General features: G+C 38.3%; 1 protein-coding gene across 4 annotated transcripts; it reads left to right on the top strand.

The window, feature by feature from the left end:
- Positions 1-137: 137 nt before the first annotated feature.
- On the top strand, positions 138-25,976 carry LOC137288170 (uncharacterized). 4 transcript variants are annotated; one of them, XM_067820602.1, is made up of 8 exons: positions 138-289; positions 814-898; positions 1,685-1,790; positions 6,841-7,158; positions 10,207-10,290; positions 24,018-24,077; positions 24,325-24,406; positions 24,653-25,976. In XM_067820602.1, exons 3-8 carry the CDS (start codon positions 1,721-1,723, stop codon positions 24,834-24,836), a joined length of 798 nt encoding a protein of 265 aa, XP_067676703.1. In that variant the 5' UTR covers positions 138-289; positions 814-898; positions 1,685-1,720; the 3' UTR covers positions 24,837-25,976. The 4 variants fall into 4 exon arrangements, with proteins under 4 accessions (XP_067676703.1, XP_067676702.1, XP_067676706.1 ...); XM_067820601.1 differs by having other exon boundaries at positions 138-293; XM_067820605.1 differs by lacking the exon at positions 814-898.
- Positions 25,977-27,340: the final 1,364 nt, after the last annotated feature.

Below are 27,340 nucleotides of genomic sequence, written 5' to 3'. Positions count from 1 at the left end.
TTATGCGGATGTGTGTAAATCTAGGAACAGTCACACCTAGAACTGTCGTGGAACGTCGAGGATAAATATCAGTTCAATGATAGCGTTACACAGAGTATGATATCAAGCTAGCCTGCACAAACGCTGCACTACTTCCTTGTTGACAAGCTGAACGCATTTCTCACCGTTGTGTGGCAGGTGATTTGTTCGGAACCTACCCATGTAACGGCGGTGGCCCGTTGGGATGAGATTTAACTGTGAGTGGCGAGTGTCCAACTGGTAACAAGCATGGAAGAGTGAATCACGAATAGTGAGTGAGTATAGCTTTATGCCGCTTCAGCAATGTGTCACACAGTGTACCCATTGTACGAATGCTGAGAAATAAAGGCAGGGTACAGTATTAATGTTTGTTTGAATGAACAGCGTAATCACGTTTTTCTACTATGTTCCAAAGAACATATAGTGCGATTTACATCAATCGGTAGTTACATGTACAGCTCTCCCTGTGAAGAATGACGCTGATTGTGCTCACTGAAAAAAAGAAATAACAGATGAGGACTGTGATATGACACTGTCCGCCATTGGTTTACAATGAACACTGCATGCGAAATCAGGTGGACTATGTAGATGGTTAGTCTGTAGTGGAACGTCAAATATCAAGATTCAGATTGAAAATAGAACATTGACTTGAGAAACCTTTTAATACGGATCCTCTCCTTTTGTTTACTGCCATGTCGCCATTACGAAAACAGACACAGTGTCATGCTCAGCGAACATTGTGTCAGTTCGTGATTTTAGAGTGAATCTGCACAAGTTCTTTGGGACTAATTTCAGGTGGACTACCTCTCACCCAAGAATATCCCTCTTTATTGTGTTTCCAACCATCCGTTCTTCTGAATTCCATGACTTACTTATTCAGGTATGTTCAACCAGGAAGCTATTTGTGACAATGTAAACCTCCCTCTTCTTATATTTTTCGAGGTGGACTTATCACGTCAAGCTGCTCTATGAACGTTATGACGATATCTGTCATCGTTTGGATATATGTCACGTATTTTGGCTATATATGTCACGTATTCTGTTACTATGGAGAGTAAATGTTTTTGAACATCTTAAATAAAAGACAGTTTTTAGTGTATGCATACTGAGATTATATTTATATATGTGTTTCATAGCTATACAGTGTATCATATACCTGCTTCATATGAACATATACATGTACATGAACACTACACACGGAATGGGTGGAATTGTCGATTACAAGTATGTAGTAGAACGGAGAGTTGGACATTAATATCAAACTTCAGACTGAACACAGAACATTGGCACGAGAAACATATTATGACGGATCCTCTCCTTTTGCTTATTTCCATGTCGCCGTTACAAAAATAGACACAATGTCACGCTCAATGCTCAGCGAGCTTTGGGGCGTTTCGTGATCTTAGAGTGAAAGCACTGAGGTGATCTCAAGTCACTAAGGTAACATTGGTACAATGTTAAAGAATGGGAGTTAAGGTTAACCTTAGTAAAGGCTGCCTGTGGGAGGAGGCCCTGGAATCAAGTATAGGTGGGCTACCTCTCCCCCAAGACAGTCTCCCCTGTGTTGTATCTATTCGTCTGTTTTGCATGACCTACTTACTAAGGAATGTTTAACCAGGAAGTTATTTTTGACATTGCAAACTTCCCTCATCTCATGTCTTTCAAGGTGAGCCTACGACGTAGAGGTTCGACCGCCAACGCTATGATGAAGTCTGTGATCGTTTGGATATATGTCACATATTTATGCTGCCTTCTTCAACCATTTTGTACAGGTGAGACATACACTCATATGGAGAAAAGAAATACTTGTTGAATATCTAGAATAAAAGACACTATTTCATGTAAACATTAGTAGGTATGGCATGTTGTATAACTGATACTTTTGTTCAGAACGAACTAGATTAACAATAGAGGAAGATCACTAACGGGGGTTCAAGCAAAATCGGGAATTAGTGTAAGTGTTCATGTAACGAAAATGATTTCCATGGGAAGTACGTGTTAATTTTTGAAACACTGATAATTATGATGAGTATTACATATGGATTCAGAACACAGAAAGCATGGTTCATTATTTTCTGATAATTACACGTATCATTCTGAACATCGGTACCAACAATCAAACTGTAACACCATTGTGAGAAAAAACATGACTTTATATCACAACGTAGGCATGTAGTATACCAAAATGTGCCTTGTGATGGGCGTTTTATAACTGCCATTACAAATCATGAATCTAAATAATATACGCATGCGTAATAATTACTATGATCACACCTGCCTCTGCCAAAACCGAAGGCTTCTTGCAGCTGGTATGTATTCAACCCTCTTTCCGTGTTCGTATTTACGTGTTATCAACGTTACTCACAAACATTTGAAAGGAGTTCAATGAAATATACTGGACCCCTGGAGCTTACTGAAGAAAGTATACTCTTAAAAAAACCGTAACGTAAAAGTAAAATGGCATTGAAAAAATTGGTTTTACTAAGTAATATGTAAATCAACGAATATGAACGGTGCAGTGTTGAAATTATGTAGAGCCATACACTAGTATCTCATGCACAGTTCATCAAAATGACAGTTATCATGGTCATTACTGCCGTCCAGGTGGCGGCAGTGGCGTTACTACCATGTATGACCATCTAATACTGTTTCAACAGTACGACACCTCTTTGATACAGATCGAAGCAGTTGTTGGATGTTTCGGTGTGGAATCCTTCTCCATTCCTCCTGCAGCATGTTGAACAACTGTTAAATGGTCTATGACAGATTACGATGCTGACGTACACGTATCGATCTGAACCCACATATAATCCGGCGATCTGGAGTGCACACGCAGGACATTGAGGACGTTGCCATTGGCCAGGTAGTGCTCTGTGGCATGTGATGTGTGAGGTCTGGCACTGTCCTGTTCGTACAGCTCCCTCTGGCAGCCGACAGGGCGTTGTATGTGAGAACAGATTATAAGGTCGATATATCAAGCGGCCGTTAGATTGCCTTCGACGAGCACCAATTCCCATCTCCAGGTGTATTAGATGGGTACTCACATCTTCACACCAGCTTCACCAAATCATTCCACTTGACTGATGCAGCTGGGTGCTAAGCGTTCATTGTCTGTAGACACCTTGTCTTCCATCACGTCGCTTGAGGGGATATCGCGATTCATCACTGAACCATGTGTGCCTCCAGTTCCCAAGGTCCCATGGTTGGTAATCGTGTCAAAGAGGGGACAACTTTTGGAAGTTTGGCACACATACCTGCCTCTCGGATACAGTTCCTGATTGTGTGGTCGGACATTCTCCGGGATCCAAAACCATTCATGTGCAGAATCATGGGTCGACCATTGGAAGCACCGTCTAGAAAGGACGATGGCAGTGGGTTATCCGGGTGTAGTTATCTTGGGCTGGTGTGGTGACTCGTGGTCTTCCTGGTCATGGATGGTCATTTGTTGAACTTGAATGTGCAAAACGACCCTACAAGCATTTATTGTGCTTGCCACGACATTCTTTGATTCACAAGCTTGCAATCTTTCTATGACAATATTTCTGTCGGCACTGCAGAGGCATCCCATTTTCATCTAGTATTTGGAAGTGTCCTGTATGAATTTGCGAGATGCATTTCAGTCTTTTATAGTCATAGGTTGTACTCATGCTTTGCGTGTGAAAACGAACAATGGCGGTGTTTGGGTGTGTTCGATAACAGTCAAGCTCATCATGACAATCATGATCGATGAAACCATTCAAAACTGCTTATGGTTATATTCGCTCACGAGTGTTCTTCTTAGTCATACAACAATATTCAACCCTCTAAATGTGCTTTATTTGATATATGCGCAGGTGATATAAATCCAATCGTTATTTTTCAAATTTTATTTTGCATTTTTTTCTTTTCTTTTCTTTTTTGGGATAAGTGAATGGTATAGCTCCAGTAATAATCGCAATGTGAAGTAAATGGGGAACATGGATACTAACTCAAAAAGATATGAATGGATTTAAATGAATATTGGTGGTCATATTAAGCAGGACCCATGGGCTATCTACTAACAGTTTGGTGAAAGTACATTAAAGTACAAGTACACAACAACACTTTCAAAATGCAATAGTGAGTGGAAATTGCCGTGCAAGGCAGAGGCATTCGTTAACGAGGGCTTTGCATTTCAACAACATACTTTGTTCTTACAGATTAATGACGGATTGATTGACAATGCATGTTACTTATCAATGGCAAATCCTTGTGAAGGTTAAATTACATATATTGGTACACATTATGAATTGCACTTACAATCCCAACTTGTAATATGTAGATATAAATTTACACTTCTGTATTGATCCGTTCAGTTTAAGCTGACTGCACATTTGGCTTTGTGTCATTTGTCATGTAATGACACAGACACGAGTGTCAGTGTGTAAATTCTGACTGTACTGGTAAGTCTGATGTGTGTCATGGCAGAAATATTATAAAATGAGAGAATACATTAATCGACTAAATGATTTCCATTAATACAGGCCAAAACTTACAAAGTTGGTGTCGGATGAAAGAAAAATACGTTTTAATTAACTTAAATATTATTTTGTCATATTTTCTGTCACCAAGTTGAAAATAGAAACATGTCATATGACTGTTTCTATATCATGCACCATAAGCTTCGTTTTAATATGCTACATGACTGTGTTGTGATAAGCTTATGAAAATATATTTTTTCTCAAAGCATTGTTACCAGTCATTTTGGGAACTCATATTCAATCACTCCACAGTAACACTTACAGCAAGCAGAAAGATACTGGAACAATGTTGCTTCTGAATCCGAACACAATAGTGATTACAATAATCCATGCACAGTAGTGATTACGAGCGGCGTTCAATAAGTTTTGCAAGTTGGGCATTTGTGTTTACATTTACAATGTCACGTCTTAGCAGGTGTTACCGTAGTCAAAACATAGTGTTGGCACATGTCATAACAATTCCTAGACACAACAATAATTTAGATAAAAATGCTCTATTGACCGAGGGGTGTCCATAATCATGGATTCCCTCAAACATGAGCAACGCGCTATAGTTAAGTTCCTTACAAAGGAATGATGCAAAGTTACAGAAATACATAATCGCATGTGTAATATAATGAGTGAGGATGCTCCTAGCTTTTCCCTAGTTTGTCGCTGGTCTCTTCAGTTTAAGCGGGACACAGGAAGTCCATAAACGATGAACCGCTATAGAGAAAGGAAGTTTAGCAGACCGGCGAGTTAAAGTGTCAGAACTGTCTTTGGAATTCCAGATATCAGTTGGGAGTGTTGAAAAGATAAATTCATGATCATCTTGGAATGTCCAAAGAGTCTGCAGAACTGGTTAAAAGTTAAAAACCGGTCATGTAAGTCTGTTTTATATTGAAGTTGCAAAAGTTATTGAACAACCCTCGTACAATTGGCATTCGTGCCAAAAATTAACATGTAAACCCCACGGAATTACACACTCAGTAACAATCATGAAAGTGGAAAATGCCTGATATGGGCCTAAATATTCAACAACGACTTGTTATTCTTATGAGTAGCAAACAAGTAATAGCTACTTTGCAGATGGTGTAGTCCAAAGCTAAATGTGTTAAGATAAGTTAAGAGAAAATGTTACTAGGCCACGAAGACCATGGTATACTCTGCAACAAAGCGTATATGTTGTGCCAAGAGTTAAGATCAATTTATAGTGTCAGTCATCTCTAATAGCATCGATATAAGTGTTTTAGTATAACTATGAGGATTCGAAAATAAATAATCATGTCAAGAAGTTGTAATCTGCCCTTGGTCTTTGGTTATGATTCTTCGATCCTCCCCATGAAAATACTCACATCAAACTTGGATGTAGAAACAATGAATAGATGCCTGATGAGACGCCAGTCAGATAGTCATAACATCTTTATGGCAGAAAACAACATTCACAATCGCAAAAAATGGAATTTATGTTACAAAATTGGGCTTTATCCGTGACGGATGTGTACATATATATTATATCCACAGGCTCCCTCGAGCCTTAAATGACTCAGTCTTTACTGACTCATTTAAAATTAGCTGAACACATGTAGAAACATTGTTAAAGACAATACATACAACATGTATAACATTCACATGTACACAGGTGAGAGTGAGTTAGTTGGTTAATATTTAACGTCACATCGGCAATATCTCAGCCATATCTTGTCGAGCACAGTTTCTACAATAAAAATGAAAACATTTGGAAGATTAAAACCCGTCGACGATAGGCAGTAAATATACTAGAGAATCACAGATATGAATGTAAACTAGCGAGCAAAGTTAAAACATGCAATAATTAAGTGAGTGAGTGAGTTAATATTTAGCGTCGGTATTGCAGTCGTATCGTGACGAGAACAATTTAATTTATATCAACATTAAAGTCAATGCATTGAGAACGTAAAAAAAAAGTCATCGAGTGACAAAAAAGCCCTAGACTATAACGAATGTGAACAAGAAACTAGGATACAAAAACTAAAACCTTGCAATTAAAGAAGACAATACAGTATAAAACACTGTCTTATAGATCACCAAGAACTGAAGGTAGATCACCACTCTAGGGACCATTGGGACTTAATGTACTTTAGCTATCTGCATAGTCCCTAGCCATTTCCACGATTTAAAAAGGTGTGTAGAGCTAAACTGACTTTTAGGTACTATTTAATACTTAGTTTTGCGAATATTTAAATGAGAAATGACATTGTTAAAAAGAATCCTGCATAGTTCGAGATTTGAAACAGCCATCCCTTGTGATGGACTATTCAACATAGTCAGTACATAGATATCGATGTGCGTTGTGTTTATATAGGTACAACATACACCAGTAAGGTATGCTATGGATCCGATCTACCCTGTACTCAGCATCACCTCAGCTGCAATTCCACCCAGAAGATCGGTATCCATGACGCCTACTACACTAACAACAGCGACTGTACAGTGGAGGGTATCTCTAACTGCGTCAATTTCAGCGCGGACGGTGTAACAGAATATGGATATCACAGATTTAACAACGCCGAGCTGGTTTCCCTGTACGAACACTGTTCAACAAAGGTACAATGTGTGTATAGAGCTCCCCGCCGGAGTGCTGCTCTGGCATTCTCTGTTGTGAAATATCGGTGTATTGAAGGTAAGTGTACAGTGCAATTTAGGCTGAGAAACCTATGTTTTGCTATTCCTGTTTTAATAGAAGAAATATCTGGTCTCATGACAACATGTTCAGAGGCCTGTGACCACCACAATGATCCAAATGAATTAATTTGTAAGTGGGCAGTATGCATGCTGCCATTTGCATTCGTTTACCAGTTTAAAACTTCTTATTGGGGAATATGTGACGTGGTGAGATAAACACTAGTCAGCGATTCGCCGTTGTGTTCCGTCTTCCGTCAAGATGCAACCATTGGATTCTTCAGTTGACAATAATCAATGCATTTCTAAAAGTTCATTCTATATCAATTCAAAATGAGAAGCACTATATCTGCTCCGTATTTATTTATTTATTTACTTAGTTAGTTAGTTAGTTAGTCCTGGATATGGAGGACACGTATTGCCCATTTATAGTTCCCATAAAGGGAATGCTGTTGATAATGCCATTAAAAGTCACAGCAAGACCAGGAGTCATGATTTATGTTAGAGCTTTTAAGCCAAATTTAAGAAAACGCAGGAAACTGTTTTTCCCAGAATGAGCTGAAATCGATATTAAACTCAAACTTACTTGAAGATATGAGCGGATAGATAACATTACAAAGGTTGTTTAGATGTTTCATTGACATTTTTGAAGATGCTATTTGATGAACATATATATTTTTCTGCGTTACATCTATAGAGTTGCATTTTACAGAATGCAAAGAAGATGTAACCCTCTAACATCTCTTCGTCTCAAATTGTGAACATAAGACATATTCTATTGGTAAAACGACATTTCATTCAGGGCAATACGCGCTTAATGAAGTTACTTCTAAATGAGGACTCCGGTGAAGACCCTGTGAACAAGGAAAACCCAAATATTATGACTGACGAAGTCTGTACAAACCAGCTCTGTACTTCATCGCCATTACAACTGTCAATGTCATTTTGCTTTGTGTTTATATCTCTTTTCAAGGTCAAGTACCCCTTTTTCCGTATCCAACGGACGTAGTTTAGAGGCTTCAATTCACACTCGTCCCTCTGTCACAAGAGTGTATTGCAGAATAACTTTTATATAGTTTATCCATCACTTGCAAGATAAAGACACTATTAATATGTTTTGAAGGAGGTACCAGTTTTCTGGAGTAACTGATAATTTTCTCACAAGATTTAAGGAAAGCAGCACAATTTTATTTCCACCATTAGAGCGGATGGAACGTATCATCCAGAACGTTTCTTAATTACCCTTCTTCTGGCAGGTAAAGGGAATCTTTAGGATATGATACCTTTGTGACACCTGTGGTTACTGCAATGATTCTGACGTCTGAAATTATGAATTGTACAGGGTCCCGTTTCACAAAACTGTCGTAAGCCTAAGGTCTCGTAACTTTTCTCGTAGCATTTGTACCTGCTATACTGTAACATAGGAAGTAGGAATGCTGTACGAGAAAACTTAGGAGATCTTAGGCTTACGAGAGAATTGTGAAACGGGGCCCAGGTACATTACGGAACGTGAATGGAGCTGCTGAGATGAAGGTATCTCAGGTTTCACTCATCTATGAAGACAAAGCGAGACACAATCCGACATTATATTTAAAATTCTGTTTCTCATGTTCATTGTTACCTCATATGTAGCTCTGTTGTGGTTATAATAATAAACTTCAGATCAAACGTACATTCTTGAGGTTGTCCTTTATCACAAGTTGGAAACAAGTTACCTATTTGAACCCGTGGTTAAGGTTATTTACGGACCTTCCTCTAGTTAAGGTTGTTTAGATCAGCACCGTAACAATATGCAAATCTTCCTTTTTGGATATATGCTGCTTTGTTTTGGGGATATACAGCTTAGATTCCTGCAGAATATGGCTTTAGGTTGCACTGGATCACCCCTGATGTCATCATACAAGTACATGTATCAAACATAATGGAAATACTGAGTGGGTGCCACTGGATATCAATCTCAAAGGCACATCGTATTATCAATCAATCCCTTTAGAAGTATACAACTCTTGCTGCCTTTAAGCGCACCGAGTTTATTGTGGCTTTCTAATCTTTCCGAGGTACCACACTTGGGACACTTAATCATAGCATTGTCCAAGTTCACGTTGCTGTACCCGCAACTAGAGGGGATTGTAACGCTTTAAAAAAAACTGTCATCAAAGTATGTACTCTAACTAACGGCGTATTAGCACTATACACAAGCAAGGTCAACACACCTAGTTCGTTTCAGGGCGAATTTAACAATGGTCACTTATCATTCCATCCCATTTAAAGCATGCACATATTTTAAGCCACTGGGCGTACATACAAAATGAGCCATACAGCACAATATTCGAAGCAGTACTGTGGGAAGTTGCGGTCTTCGGAAACTCGATAAAGGTCGTGATTTCTCGATTCCGAGACAAACTCCCTGCATGGAATTTGTAGCGGTAACTAAACTATTTTCTGGCTTATTTTACAGTATACACAAACGACATGCACCAAAACATACCGAATTGATGGCACCTATCAGCGCTCTAATCGCCATTCTTTCTGAGAAACTTACACCTTACAGTCATGATGAGCCCACATACATTTATACAACACAAACAAATGCTCGACTTTTACCATAACCTGTCAGGCACTAAAACGAGTCAGGGAGCTCACAAACTGTAAATACAATATGTCTCATCAGATCGCTGACTCTTCAATGCGGGCTAGGTCAAGGTCGAGGTCGTTCATGGCGAACATGCACGACATAATCTTGTTTGCGATGAACAAAATAATATAGCTGATGATACACCCGGCCACATGAAGGCTCGATCCCCGCTGGATCACTAGCCTGGCGCTTCAGCAATCTCGCCCACGAGCCCCATTTGGCAAAATATCGATACCTTTAGTAAATCTCATTATTGTGATGAGACAGAAAGCAAGAAAGTAAACTACACTTTATCATCAGATCATCAGGTGTGTAACTGTCATGCAAATGTTCTGTTTCAGCATATTCCACTTTGAGTTTAAAATCCGTTAACAATAAGTACAATTTGACACAAATGCACTTTTGTATTTTTAGAAAATATTCCTGAATCTCCAAAGATAAAGTCGACCCATAACTCACTTGCACCTGGGACCACAGACAACAACAACACTGCAGCAGGTATTTGCCTTGACAATATGTCACATTGGGTTCAATTACTATAAAGTTAGAAACATGTCTGTAAGTCATCGACTACACTTCAGCATATGTTTATTTGGTTCTTCCCTTGCCACAACAGCTTACTACTCATGTTTGCAAAAGGGTTGTGTTTCTTTGATATGAGACACCTGGAGCTTTTACGAATTCTTCTGGAAAAAAATGCTACACACTCAGTTTACAGTCTTGGAGTTGGAGTGTTTTGATTTGCTAATAGAACAAGATAATATCTTATAGTTCTTAAAGGGTCAAAACAGGACATATTGCAGAGGACAGTTACGGTTACAATCACTTCCAAAACAAAATCAATTCCCAGACACACCAGAATGACTACTACACTGCTGCCTCTGCAACTAAGGCAGTTGCCAGCATCAGTACAGCCGAAAAGAAAAGATCAGTTTCATAAGGCAACCAGTGCTGCCAACACTGTTAGCTCGCCGTATGACACTACGTCAAGAGTAGAAGATAACTCTGATTATTTTGTTGCGGGGCAAATGGAATAAGTATATTTCAATATGTATGTATGTATGTTCTATTTCATATGGTAGTACATGTATCTAGATAACCAGATACTTTTACTTGTCCTCTTTTAGGTCACTGAACTAGGTTCCTTTTCACACATTGTTTATGAACAGTCTTCACTTTGTACTGTTGCAATCCATGTGTGACAACTGTCTGTTGTGCCTTTGTTCAACACGACATTTCTTACAATTTCAAACCACGACTGATGGGACTTGTGTGTCGTCACGTCAAGGCGTTCCATGTCAAAGGCAAGGCTGACTCTTCTGTATCCGTTGTTCCCTCTTCGTCAGTTCTCTGTTGCCTTTTACTCTACATTTGGTTATATGTAATATATGTTTTTATTTAAGTATATATACCCGTCACCTGATCTGGCTTATAATAGCAGACTTGGAATCACTGTTGGACTTATTTCAGTTCGATAATGCAATGTGTATGCGACCTTACCAACTGAAGAAGTTTAGACTCAACATAGCTCCTTGTATTTAGGCACAGATGGAGATTGTTTCGAGGTTTCACCATTCGTCTGCCTTTGCATAAACGATATCAAATTGGTACAACTATTGCTGCTTGTGTTACGCAAATTATGTAAAGCATTTTATAGTTTTGGTCGTTAAATATACACTTTCAAAGCATTCAATATTTTTGTGTAGCGCCTCATTACCCCGAAATGAGACTGGTACGTCTCCCCCCAGCACGGGTCCTAGCTGGATTTACAACATCCCTTCAGGTTCAGCAATTTAGACTCATCTAACCATACTTTAATATGCACATGGGCTACTATCAAGTGGAAAGTTGTAATTTACTTTGAATGTTCTGGTACTTACGTACCCAGTATATTAACCCCATCCCCTCGAGGATACAGCCATTTTCAAATATATTTCAAATGACATGATAGAGCAATCGATGTGTGACAGTTGAGCAAACTGAGGTGAAGTAGCAGAACACGTTTCCAACATAAAGATCAAATAGATACCATTTAGTGACAATGAAACAGGCAATACAATGTCGATGTTCCTTCTGTCTGCAGTGTATTATCATTTATGTGTATTGTGTACTGTAATCGACGGCACCCGTGAATGGCCACCTCCTCGTGGTGGGTGCTGGGTAACGCTGAGAGTCGTTTACCCCCGTTGTGGATTCGGGGGCAAATTTGGTCTACCAACCCGTTTGCCGTGGTTTGCGGCCTGTGTCGGTGGAGGAGGGGTTCCTGGTGGTTGAGGGCATGGGAGCAGGACCATTGTTCCCATTGCTCAACACACCACTTTGACCGTGACTTCACCTAGACGGGTGGTTGAATGGGCCCTGTTCAACCAATAGGCTGGTCATGCCAGGCCCTGTGCATGGACTGTGTATTTGCCATTGCACAAATTTTATTTGGAATTGTTTGAATTTTCTTGGCACTACTATTGATCCCTAACTTTTTGGATTGTGAAATATGATAATATGAACTTTGTCTAGAGTCTTATGCCAGAAGGCAGTGGCTCATGGGCCATTCTGGTGGATCAATTATTTAAAATTCTTCTGCTGGTGTATATCTTCTGAGTATCCTTGGTGCTGCAAATCGGAGACCCACTTGTTTTTAGCGTCGTCCTTGTGATACTCCGTGGTGGGTGGGGAGCTCAGATGATGAAATTTAACTATACTTATAATAACTATTCTTATAATATATGGTGAATGCGGACGATATCCTGTATACATAAATGCCTTATGTCGAGTTATTAAATATTGGTTAAATCTTACAGAAATGCACCCTTGTAGAATACCCAAAAAAAATCATATGACATGTTATTGCATTTAGATAACATTGGGCAAAATAATTATGCTTCTCATATTCGTAATATACTTTTTTTCACATGGATTTGGCTTTGTATGGTTGGAACAAGGTGTAGGTAATAAAGTCGATTTCCTTAGATGTTTTAAAGATGTATGTATAAATATGTTTTACCAATCCTGGCATTGTACTCTTCACAGCAGTTCACGCTACGATTTGTATAGAGAGTGTAAAAGTCTGTTGGTTACTGAGAAATATCTAAGTTTTATACATGAATTTAAATATCGTAATGTTCTTATTAAATTCCGAGCAGGCTTACTACGATTGAAACAAAATGAAGGAAGATGGCTAAATATTGCTGTATCTTTACGCACATGTCCTCTTTGTAAACTCGGTATAGAGGATGAATTCCATTTTCTTTTAGTATGCAAGTATTATTCTGAAGAAAGACTACGTTATTTTCCACATGTCAATAACCGAATTCCAAATATATTTATATTCAAAAGCTTGTTATCCTCAGCGTCCAGGGAATCATTGTTAAATGTATGCAAATATATATATACTGCTTACAAAAAGAGACAGACTTTGTTAAACGCCTAATTGTTGTACGTCATGTTCCAATATATTCTGATTGTATATGTGTTATATGTATATGGGCCGGTGGCCTTCATGCATAATAAAGATCTGTGACTATGACTAACTAACTAAACATGGCTTACGAAACCCCTAAAAAAAAGAGCACACGTCAACTTGATACTGATCGCGTTGAAACTGACCACAGACTGCCCAACTCAATTGATTACTGGCCACGTTTTCTTGTCGTTGAGACTATTGACAAGACCCCTTTAAAGTTGAATCCTTTTGCCGTAGCTAAAGGTATACAAGGCATCGCCGGTCATGTTAAAAACATTAGGCGATTACGTTCCGGTGCCCTTCTGGCTGAGTGTGCAAAAAGGCAGCAAGTCACCAATCTTATGAGTACTAAATCTTTTGTCGGCATTCCAGTTACGATCTCGGCTCACAAAACACTTAACACGAGCAAAAGAATTGTCAGGGACCGTGAACTTTTGTTTGCTGACATGTCGGAACTTGGCATGGCCTCCGATATGAAGGCCCAAGGTGTCCGTTATGTCAAGCGTTTTACAACCCGTAGAAATGATGCTCTGTAAACACAAATACATATTTGTTCTCTTTCCCTTCTCCAAATGTTCCAAAATCACTAAAAGCAGGATAATGTAACATCAACGTTGAAATGTACATTCCAAACCCTCTTCCATGCTCCAAATGCCAAAAGTTCGACCATGGGGTTAATAACTGCACATTGTCTGTTGTTTGTGCTCAGTGTGGTGAAAAAACACATACAACAGAAGACTGTGACAGTAACGTTAAGATATGTACAAACTGCACTGGTGCCCATTCATCGTTTTCCAAAGAACGTCCTGTCTGGAAGTATCACATGGAGATCAACAAACTAAAATTCATCCGAAACATTAGTTTTGCACATGCCAAAAAACTGGTCCAAAGTTCTGAATCTAAAGAAAGCTATGCTTCCATAACTAAAACACCGTCAGAAGCAAGTATAACAAAATCAACCGCAAGCTGTCAAACTGACTTGACTTGGATTACATCAGAAACTCCTCTGATTTTTTCACCTACAATATCTACTCAAACGCCAGAGTCACTTTCGTCTCAAATCCAATCAGTAGCATCATCTGATCATGAGTCATCTTCTCAGTCAACACGCAAAATCTTCAGAAACCGTTAAAACTAAACCTAAAAGGCCACATCCTTTGAAGAAATTAAGTGGCACAACCCCGAAAGGGTCATAAAACAAAATTCAGTTGTTTAACAGATATGGGTCTCTCGATGACATGGACGTTTCTGAAAACGTCCATTCTAGGGCACATACCTTGTCGCCCTCCAAAGAGTGCGGGGTAGATCCCCAATAAATCCCCCCAAAAGATAGTTTATTCCAATAATATTGTACAGTGGAACTGCAGAGGATTGAGGACTAATTTACACGAATTACAGCTATTAGTCCAACATTTTACACCTTCAGCGATGTCTCCAAGAGACATATTTAAAACAAACAGATACATTTGACCTTCGTCATTTTAATGCGCATGCATATCATTGTTTTTCTCTCCGGGTGATAGGGCCACTGGCGGATCATCCATTCTAGTCAGACAAAACGTTATTCAAAGCCCTGCTTCACTTATTACTAATAAGCAGGATGTTGCAGTGAGAATTACTTTACATGTAGCGTTTACACTGTGCTCTCTTTACATTTCGCCGTCTTCGACGTTTGCTGAAACCGATCTTCAAGCTCTATATGACCAACTCCCAAAGCCCTATATTATAATGGGAGATTTAAATGGGCACAACCCACTCTGGGGTAGTGTAACTACAAACATAAAGGTAAATTGTTCGAGAACTTTTGTTCTGGCAATGATTTATGTATTTATAATGATGGTTCCAACACATATTTACACCCTGTTACAGGGACCTATTCTGCTCTCGACTTGGCACTCACAAATTCAGAACTACTCAATGAATTTGAATGCTCAGTCCACGATGACCTCTGTGGAATGACCATTTTCCTACTATACTAAAATCTATAACTCCATCTGATGTGCCTCCACCATCAAGGCTAACTGGATTTATATGAAACATTGTGTTCTGAGAAACTTGAACCTGAACGTTTAATTGACGTTCCTGATGCTATTAAATGTTTTTTCTGATGAACTGAATTCCATAGCTGATGAGTGTATCCCAAAGTCCTCTGCAGTTCCACATATTCGAAAACCATGGTTCAGCGATGAATGCAAACAAGCTAGGAAGGCAAGGAAAAAAGGAAAACATTATTTCCGTCGCCATCCTATGGTGCATAATTTAGATAAATTTAATATTTTAAATGCTAAAGCGCGGTGCACTTTTAAACACAACAAACGCCAATCTTGGCAAAATTATGTGTCCCAAATAAATTCTCGGACACCCATGTCCGATATGGAACATGGTCCAGAAAATTAAAGGTAAAGGTACTAAATCTACTGTCCATCAACTGAAACATGGAGATAAATTACTTACCAATAAATCAGATATTGCGAATAAACTGGGCGAAACTCTCGCTAAACATTCTTCCACTTTTAATTATATACCTAAATTTCAGCAGTATCAAAAACAACAAGAAAAGAAAACTATTAATTTCAATTCTGATAATGGGGAAGATTATAATGAAACGTTTTCTATTCATGAACTCCCTCAAAGGGGGTGAAAGTACTATAAACGTATTGTCCTCAGGTGAGGGTACGTAAGTCCCAAAAGATTTCATGTAAATTTAAGTCTTGCAGGTTTTTAATCGTAGCATTTTTGTCAGTTTACATTCTTATCTGTGATATTCTAGTTAATTTTACTGTCCTTCATTGACAGCTTTTTACATGCCATTGATTAATATGTATTTTTGAGGTTGATCGTTCTCGTCACGATATGGCTGAAATAGTACCCATTTGACGATACATTTTAACTTACTCACTCACTCATGAACTCCATACTGCTCTTGAGCAAGCTCATGACACTGGTACTGGAGCTGATAGCATACATTATCAACTCCTGAAGCACTTACCAGAATCCTGTTTAGAGACGCTCTTATCAATTTTTGATGATATTTGGACTTCTGGGAAATTTCCCTCCTCATGTCGTGATGCTATAGTAGTACCAATACCTAAACCTGGACGTGATCATACGGATCCGTGCAATTATCGACTAATTTCACTAACTAGCTGTGTTTGTAAAAGCATGGAACGCATGATAAATAATCGACGTGTTTGGTACTTGGAATAAAATAATTTTATAACGGATATACAATATGGTTTCGGTAAAAATAGAAGTTCTGTCGATCACTTAGTGCGTTTAGATCAACAGTTTATCTAAAGTTTTAAACGATCCACTTGATGAATCGTTATTTGTGGATGATTTTAATATTTCTTGTCGTGGGAAAAATATGCATACTACTGAACGGCAACTGCAGCTGTGTTAAGCAAAATAGATAAATGGTGTCTTGAAAATGGCTTCAAATTTTCTAAAGCAAAAACCAATTGTATACACTTCTACCGTAAATATAAACCCCATAAAGAGCCAGAACTATTTCTAAGTGGTACCCTCATCGAAGTTGTTAAGGAGGCTAAGTTCTTGGGACTTTTGTTTGATTCACATTTCACCTTTTTGCCCCATATTAAGCCCCTAAAAGCCAAATGCTTGAAGGCTCTCGATTTATTAAAGGTTGTTTCCAATTCAAAATGGGGATCAGACTACTCTCCTTCACTTATATAGATCACTCGTGCGATCGGAACTTGATTATGGTTCCATCATATATGGTGGAGCCTGTCAAAGTAACCTAAAACTACTTGATTCTATCCATCACCAAGGCCTAAGACTTTGTCTTGGTTCCTTTAGAACCTCTGCTATCGACAGTCTTTATGTCGAAGCTGATGAGATTTCTCTCAACCAACGCCGTATAAAACTATCTTTACAATACATTACAAAATTAGCTTCTAATGAGTCAAATCCTGCATTTAATTGTGTCTCTAATCCTCTTTTTGAGGATTTGTATAACAAAACGTCTTCCCTTTTTTCGACTTTTGGGCTTAGAATTAAGCCATTTCTTGCTGCTTCTAGCATTGAAGTGGAAAATATAGCTCCTTCCCGTCTTCTTTCTTCTCCTCCTTGGCAGTTGGTTAGGCCACAAGTTGACCTAACATTAACTTGTACCACTGTCATTGGATCCAGAACAATTTTTTATAGATTACCAGATAATAGTTCTATTTTTACAGTTGAAGCTAACGCCATATTTACAGCTCTTAAATATATACAAAGACACCCTAAAAGTAAACAATATTAATCTATTCCGACTCTCTTTCTTGCCTTCAGGCTATTAAAAATATTTCTTGCAAACATCCACTTTTAATAGATATTATTGAATTGTATACTGATTTTGCCACTGGCCAATACGACATTGTCTTCTACTGGTTACCATGCCATGTAGGAATCGCTGGTAACATTGGCTGACCTTGCTACTAAAGCAGCACTCAACAAAGCTGTGGCACCACTTCTTATTCCTTACAAAGCCACCATTAGATCTGATATCCGTGATCTGATGCAGAAGAAGTGGGACACCCAAGCAGGTATCAATAAACTACATGAAATAAATAAGTTCTACATTGGTTATACCTTCTTGGGTTGTCAGTCCAGATTTCAAGAGGTCATCATGCGACGATGTCGTATTGGCCATACAAGATATACCCATAACTACATGTTAAAGGGTGAGGATCCTCCATTTTGTATCCCTTGTGATGAGAGAGTCACGGTCAAGCATATCCCGCTTGACTGTGTTCAATTCTCCATCACAAGGGATAGATATTCCAATGTCAAAACCGTCAAGGATATTTTTAACACTGTTGCTTCTCATTTAAATATTGGTTTTTGAAAAGAAATTGATTTTTTTTGGTTGAATTTCGAGTAATATGTTCTGTAAATAGATGTATTTTAAATATTGGTAGCTTAGATTATAAACATGAATTGTTAGTGGCTGTACCCTCAAAGGGGGGTTGAAGTATTGTAACATTATTGTCCTCCTGAGAGGGTACGTACGTAAGTCCCAAAACATTTGATATAAATTTAAGCCTACCAGGTTTTTAATCGTAGCATTCATGTTATTTTCATTTTGGCTAACTTTTCGTACACTCGCCAGCACCTGAAGGGATAGTGTAAATCCAACTAGGGTCCATGCAGGTAGCAAAGGTCCTGTAAGTCCCCATGGTCCCTAGTGTGGTAATCTACCTTCTGTTGTTGGCGATCTATAGTCTGTTTTTCTATTGTGTTGTTTCAATAGTGATATTAGTTTTAACTTTCCATGCTAGTTTTAATTCAAATTGTGACAATCAAGTTGTTTTACTGTCCTTTGTCGACAGGTTTTCAAAATGCTCATATATTCCATTTCAATGTTATGTTCCCGTCACGATATGGCTGAAATATTGCCAATGTGACGTTAAATATTACCTCACTTACTGTAATCGACGACCAGCGTCTTACAAGTATATCGCAAAACAACATGTGTCCTTCGTTCAGCCATGGAAAAAACATACAGGCGGTCAAATAGTGTTAAGATGGTAGTATTTGATTCCAGGGTCAGGTTACCTATTCCAGTGACTAGATTACGATGAACGTCCTGTAATGCAGGACGCTGTATAAACTTAATCAATGCTACTTTTCAGGTAACATGAAGTTAGATACGGGATTCGGGATCGGGGATTCGAGTCCCAAATCTGAACATTTGTTGAGAAAACTCAAAATTGAGGTTCAGATATGGAAAACTGCATCTCATTTGTGCATGTTCTTAAGGTACGCGGGTTCACAGGGAGTGTACATGGGTACACAGTGTGAAATCCGTTTCTGCTGTACCCTGCCGAGACATTGCTGGATCATTGCTTCAAGCGATGTAAAAACATAATCCCCCACCTCATCCCACCTGTTTGCCGCTTTGATGGTCAATAATTTACATATGTCAATTGCCTATTGCTATGGATAAATGGCATTACATGTCTCGTCAGCGCATCACAGGTGTATAAGAGTTACAATAGTAAGACCTCACTAACGTGTAATACCGAGGAAGTACATGACAGAAAGAATCACGCCTTGGCATGTTGAGTTCACAAGGAATAAGACACAAGGATAAACCAATGACGACCTGCGGGAACTCCCAATTTACTTCGTTGTTGACAGTCTGAATGTATTTTAATGCGACATGAACTCCTTCCGTAAACAATCTATTCGTACAGATGTTTGTATCATCCATGTAAATAATTAAACCAGATGGTTTTGTATCTGTAACATGAAGAACACTGTAGCCACTGACCTACAGTTCCCATGATAGATCTCCTCCTTGGTGTCTGATGCATATAGCTGACTGATGTAAAGCTAGCAATGTTAGGTAAGTATACACATGCTTACCTCCATGTGGGGGTAACGGTATTTTGTATTTGTTTGTAGCATTATTTCTAATGCAGTGGTAATCCTCTTGAGCTAGAACATCCTTAAATTTACGAAACGTATTTAAATATTTGCATCTTTCTTTTTCAGTTTATCACACTCTGCATCATGCCAAGTTATACCTCTGTTTCTATTTTTACCACTTCGGGTATTTTTTTTATATCTGAAGCACCTGTACAGAGTGCTTGTACAATTAGATCTATGCTTCTGTCAATGTTTGAAGATACGGAATCTGCTGACTGTCTTAGTAAGTCTCGAATACTTTCTAACAACATATTTTGTCTAAAGAGTTGAAGTTTATCGTTATCCCAAACAAATCTATATGATTGTTTCTCAGTTGTTGCATGATACGCGCGAAGCGCACGTAACTTCATAATGAGAAGAAGATGTCGGATTGCAAAATCAAACTTTGGCGTTGACCCTATCATATAATCTACTTCACTTGTACCGTCATGACCAGTAAATGTAGGCTCACCGTTTCCTGAATCAAATCCACATTGTTCACCCATTATGTGAATGTTGAGAACTGAGCGTAAGTCAATTAAACCCTTGTCATACGTATTTACAATTCTGTCAGTTGACAATCTTTTGATGCTAAAATAATCTTATACGAAATCCTACATTGAGTGATGTTGTCCTTCTGTATGATGGATGATATCATCCTAAATGAAATCGGACCCTGGACCTGCACTGAAATCACAAAATATGTACGTCTGACATGTTTGATGGAATGTCTAATAAATTATCCCGGAAAAGATCTATACCAGTTTTGTAGTATAGACTTGTAGAACGTGGATTCCCCTGGGTGGATATATGTACAGGGGTACAGTAAATCTAGATTAAGGTGAAAAAGTCGTTTATAAAGGAGAATGAATATTGTATTTTCTGTTGTTTTTTAAGATGAAACGAATTCTTTTAATTGTTTTCTCACCATTACCAATATTCCACCTGAAAGTCTCATACTTGATGAAAGTCTACCACGTCTCTGCTTTTTCATTATATATTTCATAGCATTGAAATGCATCTCCTAAGTCGGTGTCAGAGGTCCATGTTTGACATAAAACAATAATATCAAATTTGTCAGTATTACTAACAAAATCATAGTCAATTAGCATACTATAAATACCTAAAATATTCCAAATTAAAAGTCAACGGATTCTCTTTTAATTCTCCGAATTTCAGTGTTAGTGTCAGTGTCAGTATCTCTTGGTTGAGATGTAAAATCACCGAGGCTCTGGTCGGGTACCTATCTGCTCTATCCCCTGTTACTGGGGTAAGCGATAAACCTGAGCACAACTTCTCTCCGATCTCCAGATGGTGATCTTCCTGACTTTGAGTTCCTGTTTCTACCGTCATTGCTCTAAGCTTCTTTGGGCTTTTCAAGTATCTTGCCATCTTTGTAGTAGTACCTTATACCTGGGTTTTCTGCTCTACGTTTCTGAAGTGTTCTTTGCTGGTGCTGTGTTAGGTCATTGGCTATGCCAATTCCTTTCTCCTTGAGGACTGCCCGGAGCTTGACGGATTGCCACTTGTCCTCACAGTGGCGCATCCTGACTATGATAGGTCTTAAGTTGTTTCAAAGGCATTTAGAAGTTGGAGGAATCAAACTAAAAGTGCTTCATGGTTCAACTTCTTTATTATACATGGTCACAACGTTTCGAGACAGATTCTAGTCTCTTCTTCAGGTGAAGTGAGGGTAAAACTAAAGGGTTGTGGTTTATATACACATAACAGTGGACTGATAACAATGGGTAACAAGATACACAGGTTTCTATTAATTGATGTACAGGCTTCGATTGATTGATGTACAGGCTTCAACTTATGCACAGGCTTCAACTGATAGGTGTGCCGGCTTGTGTTGATTAGGTTAACGAGACGTTTGGATAAAGATTAGTCGCTGAGGATAAGGTGGTTCCATGCATTGGGTAAGTAAATCAAGCGGAACAATCTCTCAATCAACAGAGACGGAGGTGTTTACTTACCCAATGTTTGTTAAGGGGAATACAACCTTACGAGGGACTGATAACACCCCGTATTTATCTAGCTGAATGTTTTAACTAAATCAAAACAAGTCAGCACGCAACACAACACGTTCCATTGCTGCCATGTTGACACCAGCTGATCGTTTGACCTCAGTGCACCGCACGTTACTAAAGGCTTGTCGATGCACGCTTTTCTCACTTCGCGTCGTCACGACTTGTATACTCCCGCTCGCGGATTGCGATGGATGTACATGGTACTTTATCAGAGTCACGTGGACCAATCAAAACTCGACATTCTTACATGAGGCTAGATAATGACGTTTACGCTTAATGTTGGAGGTCACACACAAAACGAATTATAGAATTGTTAGTCGTAGAGTATGAAATATGAAATTCTTCCTTAACCAGTTGTTCATTTGACATGTTTCAGTTTGTTGGAAAATAGTATGGTATTATGTGTGTTTCATGTTGCGGCATCCGACCCTTTTGATGTTAAGTGTGAACCAGTGAACAACACAGGTAGGCACAAGACATATTTAGAAGTCGATTTTATAAGTGTGCATGTGCATATTGTAACATGCGATATGCGATTTTCTGCTGCCATTTTATACATCTCTATAAAATCTACCCGAGATTAAACAGATTTATGATCGGAGAGAATGTTTCGTCGGCCGGCAACGTCTGCTGTATATTTTCATGTAATGAAAGCGTTTGGATGAGGCTTCCTTTGAACAGTTCATGGCAGTTATCGATATTATCAATATAAGATATTATAGTGAGTTCGCAACTGAAACAGTGGAGTGAATATTGCTTAACGCTGCATCACCATTGTTGCAGCTATTCGCGACGAGAAAAATGTCTCTCGGTTTGCAATACACTGAAAATAATAGAAGTGAATATCACTAAACTCTGATTCAAGTATCATGTCCGAGGATTAAAAAACTTATGTGTGAAATATAAAACTGTGGGGTTTTTTTTCTTTTATTTGATTAGCCTTGTCAGGAGCAGAACTTTAAAACCATTCGCTATTTCATCACCAACCTTAGCACATAGATCTGCTTGCTTACTGGTGCCTTTTTGTAATTTTCAATTCCCGTATGTAATATTCTTTTGCGTTTCCATTGCAAAAAGTCTTCTACAGAGTTTGGAATAGTGCTCTTTTCTGGGGCAGAACCTTAAAACGTTTAATTATTTCTTTCCCAAACATGACAATATTTTATTATTCTGGTGGTGTACTGGTGCCTTATGGTAGTTTTGGATTTCTGAAAATGTCTGTTGTCTTCCTGTTTCAATCAGTTTGACTACTACATTAGGTAGTAATGCTCTTTTTCTGGAACAGAACTTACAAACTGTTCACTACTTCTTTACCAAACCTAGCACATGGATAGGCATGCTGATGTAGTGGTGCCTTTTGGTAGGTTTGGAATTCTGAATAAAATATTGTTCGTGTCTCATGCCGGCAAGGTTTGCTAGGACTGACTTTGGTGGTAGTGCTCTTTTCTGGAGCAGAGCTTCACAACCTTTCAAAACTCTCCTCCCACTTTGCCATATATAGACATATTGAAGTCATTTTGCCATAGCAGGCGATATTGATGACTTTGTCTTCGTGTTAATGTTTTGTTTTCATGACAAAACCTGCACATTCTATCGGTGCAAGTAGTTTATGTAGTTGCCCAATGAAACCGTAACCGGCATACATTATTAGTCTGTGCTTAGTGATAAAGTCACGGTTCAGACGAATGCATCATGTGTTTTGTTTCTGACTTGTACAGCAAATGGGAATACATTACAGTTTACAAAACAGACTTTGTTCGGTAACTGCACATTTTTGTCTATTACATTCACAATGTCACCTGCAACGATTTTACACCTGTGTGTCACCAAATGTGATTTTAGTGCATGAATAGCTTACTGAATGTTTGCATAATGCAGTGCCTATTTTGTTCCCTGTAACGGCTTGTATATTGGTGTGTTTTCCATCCTTTATTTATACTCATTGCTGAACAAGACATCACATTTAGATGTGCCCACGCTTGTGTCCTCATGACTTCTAACTGTTCAACAGAAAAGTGATGTATGCATTCTCTTGCAAGGCAGTGTCGCTATAAATCCCGGGACGGATAGTGTAGTGAAGTTTGACCATGTCGCGAAATGTCGGATACTTCCTGTTTGTTAGCACATGACATTCATGATACTTATCATTTACGGCATCAAGTGACGAGACGTATTTTAAATGATGGTTGTGATATTGTGACTTATTATTTACATTGACTTCTTCCTCAGTTACGATTGCATGATACTTACATATATTGTATATTATATTTGTATATTGATCACTGTTTGAATGGAAATAAACGTTTTTTCCTCCACAGGGGAGATCACAACTCGGCCAAATAAGGATGAACTTCCCAAATCCACCCCTTCATTCCCAGGTATGGATCATTCATTGAATTGGAACCTATGCCCAACATGACCATATCCTAACCTTAATGTCGTTACTTCCACGACGGTAGCTTAATGCATTCAGCTGAACAAAAATATTACAATGGCGTTTTCGCATCTCATGGAAAAGACTCATGTTCTGGCCTATGTTAGTTAAATGTTATTTAGATCAAATGCCAGAAAAGAGTGGTCTGGTTGATCTCTGCTCAATACACAGTGGCTCTTTTTCTGTTTCAGCTGGAGTGTTTATGGGAGGGGTGGCTGCCGGAGCTGTTATTGTCATCCTGGTCGGTCTTGCAGTGTTTGTCCTCGTTATCAGGTATATTGGAAAGAATATTCAGTCTTCCGGGTTCATCAATATACCTAAAATATACCATCATGACGTCTATCCCATCTAATTTGTGATATGTGTGAGTAACTTTACTTTTGCAAGTGCATCCTAAAAATGCACAACAGAACAGTTACAATAGGATTGAACTGTTTATCAAACATTGGAATCGCAAAACGATGTTTGCTTAAATGTGTTTAAAAGGAAATTCACATGTCACATTGTCTGTCATTTCAGACGTCGGTACGATCTGACTGCGAAGAAAAAAGGAGAGACGCCAGCTTCTGTTGAACACCCCACTTACTCCGGTCTGTCTGCTGGGACTGATGCCAACAACTATTCCATGATCGAACAGACCTCAAGATCCCAAGAGAATACTACGCATGGGCCAACGGGTACCACAGATTACCAGAACATCTGATTTACCTATATAGATATCCATTTAATCAGTCACAAATTTGTACATGCAACACAGTCAAGATAGAACTTTTTGGTAATCATCTTACATCACTCCCTTGGATGTAGCTGGAGAGCTTCAAATACGGGCTTTTGTTTGAGTGACGCTGACTGAGATGCGTTAAGACTGTTTCCATGCACCTGACTGTCATGAAGATGGTGACTCTGATAGTGACTAGGTTGTGCTTGATAGTGAACTTATTGTCCATCAACAGTTGTTTCAACACTCGGTACTTCTTTGTCCTAATGTGATCATGTTATATCTGCAGTACAACTCATTGTTCTCATACTGTTGAGTATAGAACTACCCACTGAGGCACATTAAGACTGATTGTTTTGATGCACTTGATTATCCTGAAGTCTGAAGGTGATGACTCTGCAGCTGACTGCATTGGGCAACAAATTGTCCTTTGAGCTTAAATATTTTATACTTCTTAACATGTGATGCTTGTTTGTCCTCATATAGACATGCTATATCTGCAGGACAGCTCAGTAATTTTATTGTGTGTCGTATCATTATTCGCCAATCATACGAAAGCGATATATACATACATAGATACATACATACTTAGGTACATGCATACGTACGTACATACATACATACATACATACATACATACACACACACACACACACATACATACATACATACATACATACATACATACATACATACATACATACATACATACATACATACATACATACATACATACTTAGGTACATGCATACATACATACATACATACATACATACATACATACATACATACATACATACATACATACATACATACATACATACATACATACATACATACATACATACATACATACATACATACTTAGGTACATGCATACATACATACTTAGGTACATGCATACATACATACATACATACATACTTAGGTACATGCATACATACATACATACATACATACATACATACATACATACATACATACATACATACATACATACATACATACATACATACATACATACATACATACGTACATACATACTTAGGTACATGCATACATACATACATACATACATACATACATACATACATACATACATACATACATACATACATACATACATACATACATACATACTTAGGTACATGCATACATCCATACATACTTAGGTACATGCATGCATACATACATACATACATACATACATACATCCATACATACATACATACATACATACATACATAGGTACATGCATGCATACATACATACATACATACATACATACATACATACATACATACATACATACATACATACATACATACATACATACTTAGGTACATGCATACATACATACATACATAGATACATACATACATACATACATACATACATACATACATACATACATACATACATACATACATACATACATACATACATACTTAGGTACATGCATACATACATACATACATAGATACATACATACATACATAGGTACATGCATGCATGCATACATACATACATACATACATACATACATACATACATACATACATACATACATACATACATACATACATACATACATACATACATACATACATACATACATACTTAGGTACATACATGCATACATACATACATACATACATACATACATACATACATACATACATACATACATACATACATACATACATACATACATACATACATACATACATACATACATGAGGAGGAAGTTTGTGTAAAATTCTTTCTTCAATTTGTGTGTGTGTGTGCGCGCGCGCATGCGTGTGTCTGTGTGTGGGTATGTGGGTGTGGTGGTGCGTGTGTCTGTAGGTGTCTGTGTGTGTGTGTGTTGGTGGGGTTTGGGTATGTGTGTGTGGGTATGTGTGTGGTTGTGTGTTTATCCTTCTCTTGTATTTTGCTGTAAGTAAACTCTCAGGGTTCTATAGGGAAAGACTGATATGACTTGTTGCTTCCCTCTCGAGGCGAGGATGTACTGATTTGTATTGATGTGTGAATGTAAAGTCGGGGGCCACACTGGGAAGGGTCGTTAACAAGGCGTGAAAACTCAGGGGCCAAAGTGAGAAGAACTACACCGGGAATAAATCCTCTACAAATACTGTAGCACAGTTATTCATACTGTAAGTCCCTATGGCCCCTAGTTTGGTCATCTACCTTCAGTTGTTGGTGATCAATAGCCCATTTTACATGGTATTGTCTAAAATTTTCTTTTTAAAAGAAACTAATATACACTAGCTAGTTTTATCCTTTTTTGTGATACTCTAGTTATTTTACAGTCCGTCGACGACTGGTTCTTTAACTACTTGTATCTATTGTGTATCTACATCATGTCCCGTCACTATATGGCTGGAATACTGCCGATGTGACATTACAGTTTAACTCACTCACTCACTATTCAAAATTGCACCACCAAATAGCATCACGGAAGTGTGCATATTGGGACGTGATCACTA

This window comes from Haliotis asinina, chromosome 6, assembly GCF_037392515.1.
Source record: "Haliotis asinina isolate JCU_RB_2024 chromosome 6, JCU_Hal_asi_v2, whole genome shotgun sequence".
Classification (NCBI taxonomy): Eukaryota; Metazoa; Mollusca; class Gastropoda; order Lepetellida; family Haliotidae; genus Haliotis; species Haliotis asinina.
The sequence above is the reverse complement of the archived record's forward strand: the minus strand, read 5'-3'. Positions and strand labels throughout refer to the sequence as shown.